The following is a 12,884-nucleotide window of genomic DNA, read 5'->3' on the forward strand; positions in this document are numbered from 1 at the left end:
ATACGACATCATCATGCTGTGATTTCCATTTATCACTTGTTTGTCATCCCATACATAATTCATTTGAAAGAAGTAGTGTTGCCAGGTTCCTCCTCGCCATCGATGGGAGGTTTTGGGGGGTGGAGCCTGAGAAGGGCGGGGTTTGGGGAGGGGAGGGGACTTCAACGCCATAGAGCCCAATTGTCAAAGCAGCCATTTTCTCCAGGTGAACTGATCTCTTATCGGCGCAGATCTCCAGCTACCACCTGGAGGTTGGCAACCCTACAAAGTAGCCATGCTAAAGTCTGGAATTATTCAACAACTGTTTTATTATGGATGATAAAATTTTAGCCTTGGAACATTTTACAATTTTGACTGTAAAAATTATGGAAACATTTAAAATTTGCCCATGAAAATGTATATCTAAATTGTGTGATCCTAGGGCTAACTTTGATTTAGATGTCATTTTGGGGCCCTAATTGGGCCTTAAATACGTTAATAGGTAATGAAAAAAGAGCCCTGTGGTGCATAGTGGTAAGCTGCAGTACTGCAGTCAAAGCTCTGCTCATGACCTGAGTTCAATCCCGACAGAAGTTGGTTTCTGTTAGACAGCTCAAGATTGACTCAGCCTTCCATCCTTTTGAGGTCGGTAAAATGAGCACCCAGCTTGCTGGGGCTGAAGTCTAGATGACTGGGGAAGGCAATGGCAAACCACCCCGTAAACATAGTCTGCCTAGTAAACGTCGGGATGTGATGTCACCCTATGGGTCAGTAATAATCTGGTGCTTATACAGGGGACTACCTTTACCGTTTAAGGAAAATCCACTGCCCAGGTTGCAGAGGAGAGGCCATAAGATCAACGTTTGCAACATCTCCACCCTCTCTGGATGTGGTGTGCATATGCACACATACATACACATGTTAACATACAGCTTGATCAGGAATTCTGGATAACTCCAAAGCTTGCATGTTGTTTTATGGGAGGATCCTAATAATTACATAACTTTCATTTTGGGATTTTGCTTTCATCCAGTGTGACTATCTGCAACCTATGGAACTCACTGTGGCTGGATTTGCTCCTTTTCCAACACATCCCTGTGCAGAGTTGGCTAAGCTCATTGGCTTCTGTGGACCTAAAGGGGTGTTGCTCTGCTTAGGGCTGTGCTGTTCTTAGTGACTTGAGGAATTCAGTCATTTTTGGTGATTGAGGAGTTTTGGTGGACTTTATTGCCAGTTATCTGTATATTTGCTGTCCTTTTTTATCCCTTGCTTTTTGTTACACATATTACATCTGTAATCAAAGTCTAACCATTGGGGTAGAGATCTAGTTTAGAAATACCAGGCTTGAAGCAGACTAGAAGATGAATAACAACAAAGATTAAGCAGCACATGAAGTGTTTGGTGATTTTTCTGATTCAAACCCTGTGATTATGCCTTATGGTACATAACTGCTACATGACTTAATTGCACAGATCATCAAGGAGCTGATAGGAGTAATAATTACTTTCTTTAATGGTATTTCCATGCAGCTTCCTATGACATTTATCATTGAATCATGTTGATGCACTTAAGCTCTGTAACTGCCATTATGGGATGCCTAGCAGTTTATACGGCAGATCTGTTTTTGTTGCCTTAAGAAATTATACATGAAACCTCTTTTGTAAGTGGGGGCAAGAGGGAGTGGAAAATCAGGCACAATAACCTGCTTGAATAGATGCTTATGTATCTCTGCCTCTCATTGTATAGCAAGCACTTAACTCACAACATTTCGCATCTTATTTGGATATGACTTTAACACAACTGTTTTGACATTTTAATATAAAAATATGAATGAGGGTTTTTCAGTCCAAAGAGAGAGTTGTGCTGTATTCTTCTTATAAAGAAGGTGGTGAAAACTGTTTGTAGATGATGTGTCTACCTCATGATCTAGATTCTGTAATGGTTTAAAGATTTAAACTCCCCCCACCAGAGCTATGAAAGTGAATAAATAAACATTGAACCTCACCAGTGTTGGATGTTGGGCTGCATGTACTCAACAAACTTAAGGCAGCCAACTACAACTACAAGAGAGACTGTTGAATTACAACTAATAATGAAGCTTAATACTATGCTTTCTCCGGGACTTGATAGAGATCTGAGATTCCTGTCTCATTACCAATGCTGATTTCTCCGTGCCTACTACCACGCTGCATGCCTACTACCACTACCTAATCCAGTCATGCCTGCTAATGTCATTTACTTGCTTTTTACATTTACATTGCCATTGTGTGTCTAATTCACTCTTCTCTACTTAAGGATAGATGGAGTCACATTCTAGCTGTATCTGAAGAAGTGAGCTGTGGCTCACAAAAGCTCATACCCTGCCAGAAATTGTGTTAGTCTTTAAGGTGCTACTGGACTCCTACTCTTTTCTACTGCTACTGACAGACTAACACGGCTACCCATCGTGATCTAACTACAGCTTTAGGGAGTAAATAAAAGTTGTCTTAGTCCCGTACAAAACCTCTATGTTTGTCAGAAAGAACACCTTATCATTATGGTGCTTTGATAACTGCTTGTCCTTTTGCAACCTGAGCATGGTCTCTCAGCCTCTAAAAGGCAAGGAATAAGAGGGCTAGATATGGAAAGATGTTCCCAGCATTATAAGCAATGTGGCAGATCACATGGAGAGATTATAAGAAAATTCTAACTAGAAGTATAACTTGTCACTGCAGCAAGGGTTGAGAATAGGGGACAAGGGGAATGACTACTTCTCATAATGTAAATTATCCCTTCGGAATGTAAGAGAAATAGACCTAACAATTAGTGCAGTTTCACTGTTTCCTGCATATATTTTATCTACCCTGTTCTGTTACTTATTTGCTATCTTTAAAAGATCCTATTTTTTAAAGTTCTACTTCAAAAGTACTTCTGCTTGGTTGCCAACACCTAAAGCAGTACCAGAAATACTTATTAGTTTAATAAGGGAAACACTATATATTGGCTGTGTTTAAAAGAAAAACAAAATCCAGAGATCTTTCTTCAAGGTGCTTGCTTGGGAGAGATCCTCTTTTCTTCTTCTTCTAACTATGCTCTGCCTCAAGCACTGTGAATCTTTAGGCAAGCCAATGAGTAGTGTTCCTTGTTATATTTTACGCTTTGGTATAAAAGTGTAGACTGTGGTTATCTGTTTTCTTCTCCATTCTGTACAGCACGTATATTCCCCTAGCCAGCCTTACAAGCCTCCCTTGTAGTATCATTTTCACTATAATCTCTCTGTTTTTTTTGGGGGGGGGTAATTACATGAATTAGGCAGGGGAATAGGAGCTCCCTTGGGTCCTGCAAGGCCATTAGTTTCACATGAAAACAAAAATCTCTATTAACTAAGCAGCAACAGACCTTTTAAAAAAAAATCCAAAGAACAAAAAAGTTTTGTCCAAGAAGCTTCACTCCGTTGAGTGTGTCTTCAGTATCTGTATAACCTCCGTTTTTGTGACATGATAGAACTATCAGTCCTTGTGTTCTCATAAATGTGTCTAACAGCACATTCCTGAGCTGCTGGCGGCCGGGGATGGCGGGGAGGAGGCGCTGCTGCGGTGCCTCCTAAGCGGTTCCATGCCTTTTCGCCTCATTGAGAAAAGCAAGGCTGCGCCTGTTATAAAGCAGGTGCAGCCTCACTCTTCTCACCATCGACGTACCTGGGGCGAAAGGGGACAGGAGGCTGCCTAACAGCAGCTCCTCCCCCCCCCGCCCCGCCCTGGGAATGCATCCTGGGATGCTGGGACGCCCCCAGAATGCCAGCATGGGCCTTTACATCCGTGGGACACTGGCGTCCGGGCCTCCCCACTGGCGTTGATGCCACTAATGCCAGTAAGTACCTGGATGCCGGCACTGGGGGCCCTAATGCCAGTGCGGCCACTTCCTAGCCTCCTAAGGGCTTTCGCCCTCGAAGGTCAGGAATGCGCTGTCAGTGTGGTGGTGGTGGAAGTGCTGACAAGTCACAGCTGACTTATGGTGACCTTGTAGGGTTTTCAAGGCAAGAGACTTTCAGAAGTTATTTGCTATTGCTTGCCTCTGCGTGGGCTAAAAGAGTTGGGAGAGAACTGTACCTTGCCCAGCAGGCTTTGTGTGGAGGAGTGGGAATCAAACCCGGTTCTCTTGATTAGAGTCCGCTGCTCTTAACCACTACACCAACCAAGCTGGCTCTCTACTGGCTCATTAGGCCTTAGGAGGTGACCACATTATCAATATATTGGGTTGGATCCAGCACAAAATTTCTGCTTGCTCTAGAGCTCTTGCACAAGTGTAAATACAAGCTACAGAATACAGTAACCATTTGTGGTAAGGCAAACGTATTGTATCCCCCACTTGTGCATCCACTTACGCGAGTTCTACAATATAATATATAGGGAAGAAAGCAGTAGATGTTACACAAGGTCCTGTGCTAACAGAATTGCACTAAGTGTGTTGCTGGGGCCATTGTGTCCTTGCAGTCCATCACCCAGTGGAAGATATAGTTATGTGATGCACTATGATAACATAATGTCATGGGTCAACTACTCAGGCTATTGTATTTGGGGAAGGGGTACTAATCAATACATACTTCTATGCATTATCTAGAGCACGATTGTTGCCCTCCCCTCAGCTGTTCTCTTGGGTAGATTTTTAAATCAACCCAGAGAGCTGAGAAAATGCTTATGTACAATGGGAGTGGAAGAGTCCCTGTTACACATTTTATTACATTGCAAATTTTATTTGGAACTTAGAAGATCCATAATTGAGCCCTGGTTACAACGATTTGGCCTGTTACATCAATCTATAACTAAAGAGAGTTTAATTATTCAATTTCTGCTCGAAGATAATATCCTAATATCCTATTTAGCTATATCCTATGGTGTAGCTAAATTTTGTTGGAAGGCCATTACCAAAAAAAATGTTCAAAAAAAAAAGGTTATATTATTTGCAATGCTGAGTGATGGGTGAACCAAGGTATAATGTTTATTTGTTTTTGTTTTTTACTGGTATTTTAATTTGTCCTTTTTAGGATATCTTATTCTATTCTCTCTGCTTTAATGTAATGGTATATATGTACCTGCACTGTTTTGTAATTCTATGCTGGCCATTGGCTGTAACAACAATAAACAATACGTACTTCTAATTAGCGCTTTTAGAACAGATGCTATCTGATAAAAGACTAGTTCTTCAGAGCGGGGGTGCTTAGCTGGATAGTAAAGAATGAAGTGTCAGTTTTTTGCATCAGACTGTTTTTCAGTCTATAAAAAATAGTATATGATTATCCAGTGGCCACACATTTTCCTAACCTCGCCTTATTGTATCTTTGTATCTAAAAAGTCAGTATTCTTTATCTGGAGATAACCATGTTGTACCAAATATATACAGGGACAGTTCCCTAGCTCCTTTATCAGGACCAATCAAGTGCAATAAGCTGGTGTAACGTTTCACTGAACTAGTTCTCAGGATCAATATTTTGTGGGGCTGGGCATTGTTTAGATTAAGATTTTGAGAATAGTTTCCATAGTGGTAATCAGGATTATTTGGGTCCCCAATACCGTTTTGAGATTCAAATTCTATTTTAATTTTCAGAATTCTGATTTTTTTTGGGTCCATTATTCCCTCTAAAAGGATTTTTTTTTGGGGGGGGGGAGGCTGGAGTGGCTACTTTTCCAAACAAATGACACCAAAAATGCAGGAACCCTAGTTGCGGCCCCGTGGGCAAAGCGGCCCCGTCGGGGAAAGGAAGGATAATGAGTACACAGACAATTATTTATTGAGATAACAAAGGCCACAGCTTTATTGATTATAACAGATGGAGCATTAGTGAGGCATAGGGAGAAACAGATCCAAGCATCGAATGACCACCCTGTCATCCAACAAACCAATAGATCAATAGACCAAGCCCAACCCGACTGTTGGGGTAGCAACCAGAGTGGAGTATCGTTGGTTCCACTAGGACGTGAATCTCTGAGTGGATCCTATTCCACTTGGGAGTGGAGTTAGCAACAGCTCCCGAGCTGGGCATCATTGATGTACTCCATCCCAAGACCTCTTATTGGGATCCCCAGACGGGGGAAAGCAGGCACCAATGCGCATCTTCCCCCAAATTGGATCCATCCCAATGACAAAAACTGCCTAAACTGTGATGAAAAGAAACAAAAACAAACCATAAAGCAGAGGGCGGGACCGCTGCCGCCAGGAAAGGAACAGTCTGGGTGGCCAGGAAATGTCTCCTTAAATAGGCAAAGGAGGTGGAGTGACATAGGGAGTGCCTGCGTCATCAACCTCCGATGCCTGCCTGTTTTGCCGCCTGCTCCCAAAACAGCAATAGGCTGCCTGGCCATGTGATGGGGGGCGAGAGCAGCAATGCTCGCCCCCAGGAGCTCCTTTTTGGAGCAGAGCCACTGCCCAGTTGGACTGCAACAGGCTTCCATGGTGAGTCATGGCTGGGTTCATTCTACCTGTCCACTAAAGATTCCCCAAGTTACAAGTGAATTGGATTAAGGGTCCAATCCTTTACTTTAATGATTCTGCTTGAATGACCAATAGGTCTTAAGCAGATCACACTAGAGCACAATGGCCAAAATATTTAATATTTAATATATTCCCCTTATCCTTTAAAACAGGCAGCCAATATATGTGTGTGTGTGTATGTGTATATATATATATATATATATATATATATATATATATATATATACACACACACACACACACACACATATACACACACACACACACATTTTGCAGTCTTTACCGTCTCTGATTTTTTTGGCAGGGTATGAGCTTTTGTGAGCCACAGCTCACTGAAGAAGTGAGTAGAAAAGGGCAAGAGTCCAGTAGCACCTTAAAGACTAACAAAAATATTTTCTGGTAGGGTATGAGCTTTCGTGAGCCACAGCTCACTTCTTCAGATACAGCTAGAATGTGAATCCATCTGTCTTTAAGTAGAGGAGAGTGAATTCAGACAAGCATTAGTATGTAAATGTTAACAGTATGTCAATGTGAATAGCAGGTGTGATGGGTTTAGGTGTGGTATGCAGAAGAGTCTGTGATGTCCAGGGGAGAGATGGGTATGGAGAAATCAGCATTGCCATGAATGCAATGTCTTTATTCAGCCCAGGTAAATGCATTGACTTTAGTTTGAATATCAACTGTAATTCAGCAGTTTCTCTTTCCAATCTCCCTTTGAAATTCCTTTGTAAGAGAACTGCTACTCTTAAATCTGCAACAGAATGTCCTGGAAGGTTGAAATGTTCTCCCACCTGTTTTTGAATATTGTGGTTTCTGATGTCACAATATTCAAAAACCAGTGGGAGAACATTTCAACCTTCCAGGACATTCTGTTGCAGATTTAAGAGTAGCAGTTCTCTTACAAAGGAATTTCAAAGGGAGATTGGAAAGAGAAACTGCTGAATTACAGTTGATATTCAAACTAAAGTCAATGTATTTACCTGGGCTGAATAAAGACCTTGCATTCATGGCTCATTACCAATGCTGATTTCTCCACACCCATCACTCCCCTGGACATCACAGACTCTTCTGCATACCACACCTAATCCCATCACGCCTGCTATTCACATTGACATACTTTTAACATTTACATACTAATGCTTGTCTGAATTCACTCTCCTCTACTTAAAGACAGATGGATTCACATTCTAGCTGTATCTGAAGAAGTGAGCTGTGGCTCACAAAAGCTCATACCCTACCAGAAAATATTTTTGTTATTCTTTAAGGTGCTACTGGACTCTTGCCCTTTTCTACTACTGCAGACAGACTAACATGGCTACCCACTGTGAAGAAGTGAGCTGTGGCTCACGAAAGCTCATACCCTACCAAAAAATATTTTTGTTAAGTCTTTAAGGTGCTACTGGACTCTTGCTCTGATTTTTTTATTAAAAAAAATTCTGGAAGAATGAGTGTTTTCTTTCCATTATCAAATGATTCAACCAGTCTCTATCAACCTCAGATAACGGACAATGAAAAACAAGTGACTTATTGTACCTATACTGCCAGATCCACAAGGGCAGATGCTATTGGAAAATGGAACTAAGGGTTCAATTCTATGGACCCAAACCAAGGTACCCCCAGTCATCCTAATTGTCTCTATTGTTTTGTGTGTGGTTGAGGAGAATCTATGCTCTCTCCAGGGCAAAGAAGCCAATAGCCAAACACACAAAAGCAACCACTGGCCAAAAGCCTCCAAATGACAACAGAACCACAGAGAAAATGCAAAGCAGTTAAAAATTCTAAAACAAGATAGGAGAAGAAACACAACAAAACAGCACAAAATTTTAAATCCTTTTAAAAACAGTGCAAAACCAAACCAGTGAAAGCTATTTTTAAAAGAACCAGAAAGAAAATAAAGGCTCCTCCCTCCCCACTACAGCCACCCCCAGACAAAAACAAAACAAAAAAAACAGAAAAACTTGAAATGATATTTTAAATTAATTTTTGCTTGTCCTAGTATTTCAGTCTAGGGGGACGTGAGGTACACACACATGTGCACAGTCCCTAAAAACATTTATAGGAACAGGCTCTGATGTTTGGTTACAAATAAGAAAGATGGCAATGGGTTGGATCCAGTGCAAAATTTCAACTTTGCAACAGAGCTCTTGTGCCAGTGGAAATGCAAGAAAAAGTTGCCGAGAGCTGCTTTTTTGAAGACAAATGTTCATTAATGTTTGTCCAACCAATTTCTAGTATATAGTATATATGGAGGAAAGCACTAGATGTTGCACAATATCTTGTGTTGCACAATATCTTGTGCAAGTGGAACTGAGCTAAGTTCGTTTATATTTCTGCTTGCACATCACTGAACCCAAGCCTATGAGCATTACCTGGTCGTTTATCATCTTACCTGGGTTTTTTTAAGTTCTTGTCTTCAGAACATTTTTCTTATCAACGGTGTTTCATGAAAAAGTTGCTTCTTCTATAGAGTTGTACTAATTGACTGGATTAATCAGGAGGTCTACTCACCTATGAATCAAAACTCATAAGAGTATATTGATGTAAAGATAACAATAGGTGTCAATCCCCAAGGCAATAAAATGTAAGGCGTATAGGGGAAACAGGACACAAAGATGGAAGTTGTTATGACACATGACCTTTGGGCCTTTTAAATAAGGGTCATCAGTCTATACTAGTATCTGTATGAATAGGAAAACTTTCATGTGAGACCAATTTGTGGTTCCTACTTGGTGTGTGTGACAAAGACCCGCTAAGCCTCTCATGAGTTACAGTGTGCGGTGTCTCTGCTTTTTTCCTAACATCTGCGCAGTAAAGATTAACATGTCCAAGTAAACTTAAAGCAACCCTGATTTTAATTCATTACATCTATTATTAAGATTTGTTTCTCTTTTTCAGTCATTGGGGTAGCCCTGAAGGGGGGGATTGCTTTTTAAATATGGCTGAAAGAAAACCTTGCAGAATTAACATAGTGCTCCAGTGGAGGCGTGGATGTGACTGAATTGCTGAGGACTCTGAAACAATGTTTACTGCAGTCTTTCGAATATATGAGAAATTACATGCTTGGATGGGTTGTTCCTAGGCGTTTAGAAGTCCAGTAGTGTGATTCTTTTATGACAGGGGAAGCCTTCCAACCCCAGAAGCATAATTTTATCAAGGGTTATTTTTAGGACGCCTCCGTTTGGGGATCTTGAGAGTGTAAATAGAACAGCTTGTGCCTTCGATGCCATTGACTGAAGCTTTGTTTAAAAATATCAAACGAACGCTTTGCATTCTGGTGCTTGGCATCCCCTGGATGGTAGCTGTTTCAGACTTTTTTGTTTATGGCTAAGCTTAAGTTCCAAGGAGTCTTCATATAACACTTGGATATGTATATGCGAGTATGTCTGTGTGTGTGTGTGTGTTTAGGTATGCACATGCTCTGCACATATACCTAGGATAGCACTGCTAGCTACCAAAGTGTAGAAACATTTAATAGCTATTTTGGGGATAGGTTCTTTAAAAATAAGTTGCAAATATTATTATAAGCAAGAGATTTATGCAGTGCTTAAAACATGTCTCTGTTTTGCAGGCCAGATAGTGTTCATGTGGATGCTTGGGCAGCCTGGAGATAAAGTGGATGCTGGTGACAGCTATGTAAGCTAAAATACTGCCAAGCCTTGGAAATCCTATAAAATGGAGGAACTCTATAAGGACACACAAAACCTGCCCATGGATGTTACCAATTCTCCTTCAGCGATAGCTAACAACAAGCTTGAAAATGGAGTTGCCCAGCTAATAACCGCAGAAGCATGGAATATCAATTCAGCTGACCTGATGAAGAAAGCACTTTCGCCACTGGTGACTGTTCCTGCCCCATCGATATTGACACCACCAGCGGAGTCACAGAGTGGTGTCGCTCTCAAGGTAGCGGCCACAGTGCTTCAGCCCATTTGTTTAGGGGACAGCCCTGTTGTTCTGCCAATACATCTGCAAGTAGCAGGAAGCGCTGCTCCTCAGATTGCTCCTGCCAGTAATACTCCCTATGTCATGACAACACAAGGCCCAGTTCCCTTGCCTCTCCTCTTAGAGCAGCATGTCTTTCAGCATTTAAATTCTCCACTGGTGTTACCTCAAAGTTCCCCCTGTGGCCCCAATCCCATCCACGGTAATCTTTTCCAGGGCTCTTCTGCCCCAGTTGGACAGCCACAGCTCTTGGATCACAAGCCTTCCAGTCAGACTCAGGAGCATGTCTTGCCCCCTGTGTTTCAGACGCCGGGGTTTGCTGCGGTTCTGCAGGATCTCTTTCCTACCCAAGGCACCTTAGGTTCATCGCCTTATCAGCCACCACCTGACTGCTCTTCTGTCCCTACACAGCCCTTCAGTTCCCCTTTGTCTCCCCTGGTTCCCCCAGCTACACTTTTAGTACCATACCCTGTTATTGTTCCTCTGCCCGTCCCTGTCCCTGTCCCTATCCCCATCCCTATCCCGGTGCCCCATAATGCAGAATCTAAGGCCAACATGGATCGCCCCAAACCAGCGTCTTCATTTATATTGCATTCCTGCAAAGGCACCCAGACTCCCTTGGAGAAGGAAGAAACTAAACCATTTGATTTCATCCACCACAGGGAGCTTTCCCAGCTGACTCGACACACTGTCATCAAGATGAGCAATGAGAGTGAGGTCCTTGATCTGTCCATGAAAACGGCACCTTTCCTGAAGGAAAGTGAGGACAGTTCCCAGCACTCACCTGAAGATGGTGCCCTGGATCTATCAATTGGTTCCTGTCGGAAGACTGGAAGTGCTGAATTTACAAGTACCATTTGGTCTGGGTCCATGATGGATAACACTGTTCATTCTGGAGCAGATAAACTTTCTCGTGGTGCTTCTCCCTTTGCTCCTTCAAAACCTCATGAAGCCCCAGCGAAGGCTGAGAGTAGAGGAATCAGCAGCAACTCCTCTGAACTCCTGAGACAGCCGCCGCCCAAGTGGCTGGTGGATCAGACTAGTATACCATGTGAGCCCTCCGCAGGTAACAACATTGAGATTATGAGCACTTCACAGACAGCCAAAGTGATAGTCTCCGTCAAGGACGCAGTACCTACTATTTTCTGTGGCAAGATTAAAGGCCTCTCGGGAGTTTCCACAAAAAACTTTTCCTTCAAAAGGGACATGCCCCAGGACTCAGGGCTGCAGTGTTATGATGTGAAGAACCAGCCAGACACTCGGGATAATGCAGAAGCTCTTAGGAAACCCATCAAAAACAGAAGCGTCAAGTTAAAGAAAATGAACTCGCAGGAAATACACATTCTTCCAATCAAAAAGCAGAGGCTTGCAGCCTTTTTCCCAAGAAAGTAATTTATGAAGTTTTAGAATGTTTAAGGTATAATTATTATGAATAAATAAATGCACTTCATTTTAAAATTTAAATATCTTTTAAATTATGTGGAAGTGGAGGAGGGTGGGGGTGGGGTGGGGTGGATAGCAAGAGAAGACTGGATATATCTTCCCAGTAATCTTGTTCTTTTCCCCCTATTGTGTTCTAACTTTTCATTAAAAGTAAATAAAAGGCAACATATTTTTCAAGTAGATTGCACATTTTGCAGCTTTAATGGAGTATAATGGATGATTCAGAAGGGTAAGAGCTATTTTCACTGCCATAAAGTGCTTTGATGATGTCATTCTGAACAATGGTGGGTAGAATGGAGCTTTGAGAATAAATGTTTGTATGTGCTAATTCTGTTGCAGTACTTTGTTCCTTATAATTATCTTTTGTTATTAGGAAAGTTTGGACGTGAGTTTGTAAACTATACAATAACTGTACAGTTGAGCCATTATATCACTGTGTTGTCCAAGTACTCCAAGTTAAATTGTCCAATTTCAACCTGGGGCTCCTCCATTAATGAAATGTGTTAACTGAAAGGAATTGACTGATATTGGGATTGCAATGTAGAGCTCATTAACATAATCCAGCAAACAAGAAGCAGTCTTATTTTTAAAAAAACTAAGTTCAGCCTAAAAGGATTGTTTTGAAGCCTAGGATTGGTTTTCATTGCATAGCAGGTGAGGGAAAACTTTCTTCCTGTCCAGATAGTTGGAAACTAAGGCTGTTACCACACTAGGTATTCCCAGCGATGTATTAAGAGTTTGAAAATGCTATAAAAAACATCGCGTTAAAAGGGTTTTTGGATGCCCGCCTAAAAAATGGTTGGAAGACGTCTTCACAGCTAAAGGGGCCAAACAAAGTGCGAACAGTATTTTTTATAACAGTTTCAAACTCTTAATACATCGGTGGGAATACATAGGAAGTGCGAACAGTATTTTTTATAACAGTTTCAAACTCTTAATACATCGCTGGGAATACCTAGTACGGTAACAGCCAATGTCTTTATAATTTCTTAAGTAAAAGCAGGACAATGTGTAATTGAATTTCATTACGGTGTAAAAGCCAGCCATGCCTC

At 41.6% G+C, this 12,884-nt stretch overlaps 1 protein-coding gene across 1 annotated transcript in view; it reads left to right on the forward strand.

Annotated features, from left to right (window-relative positions):
* Nucleotides 1-11,840, forward strand: part of RAI2 (retinoic acid induced 2) — a 55,290-nt gene extending 43,450 nt beyond the window's left edge. Inside the window, exon 2 of the mRNA XM_056862063.1 lies at nucleotides 10,016-11,840. Within this exon, the coding sequence (XP_056718041.1) occupies nucleotides 10,120-11,781 (1,662 nt within the window). The 5' untranslated portion in view covers nucleotides 10,016-10,119 and the 3' untranslated portion in view covers nucleotides 11,782-11,840. The remainder of the gene's footprint in view (nucleotides 1-10,015) is intronic.
* Nucleotides 11,841-12,884: the final 1,044 nt, after the last annotated feature.

The sequence above is a fragment of the Euleptes europaea genome, chromosome 16 (genome assembly GCF_029931775.1).
Source record: "Euleptes europaea isolate rEulEur1 chromosome 16, rEulEur1.hap1, whole genome shotgun sequence".
Classification (NCBI taxonomy): Eukaryota; Metazoa; Chordata; class Lepidosauria; order Squamata; family Sphaerodactylidae; genus Euleptes; species Euleptes europaea.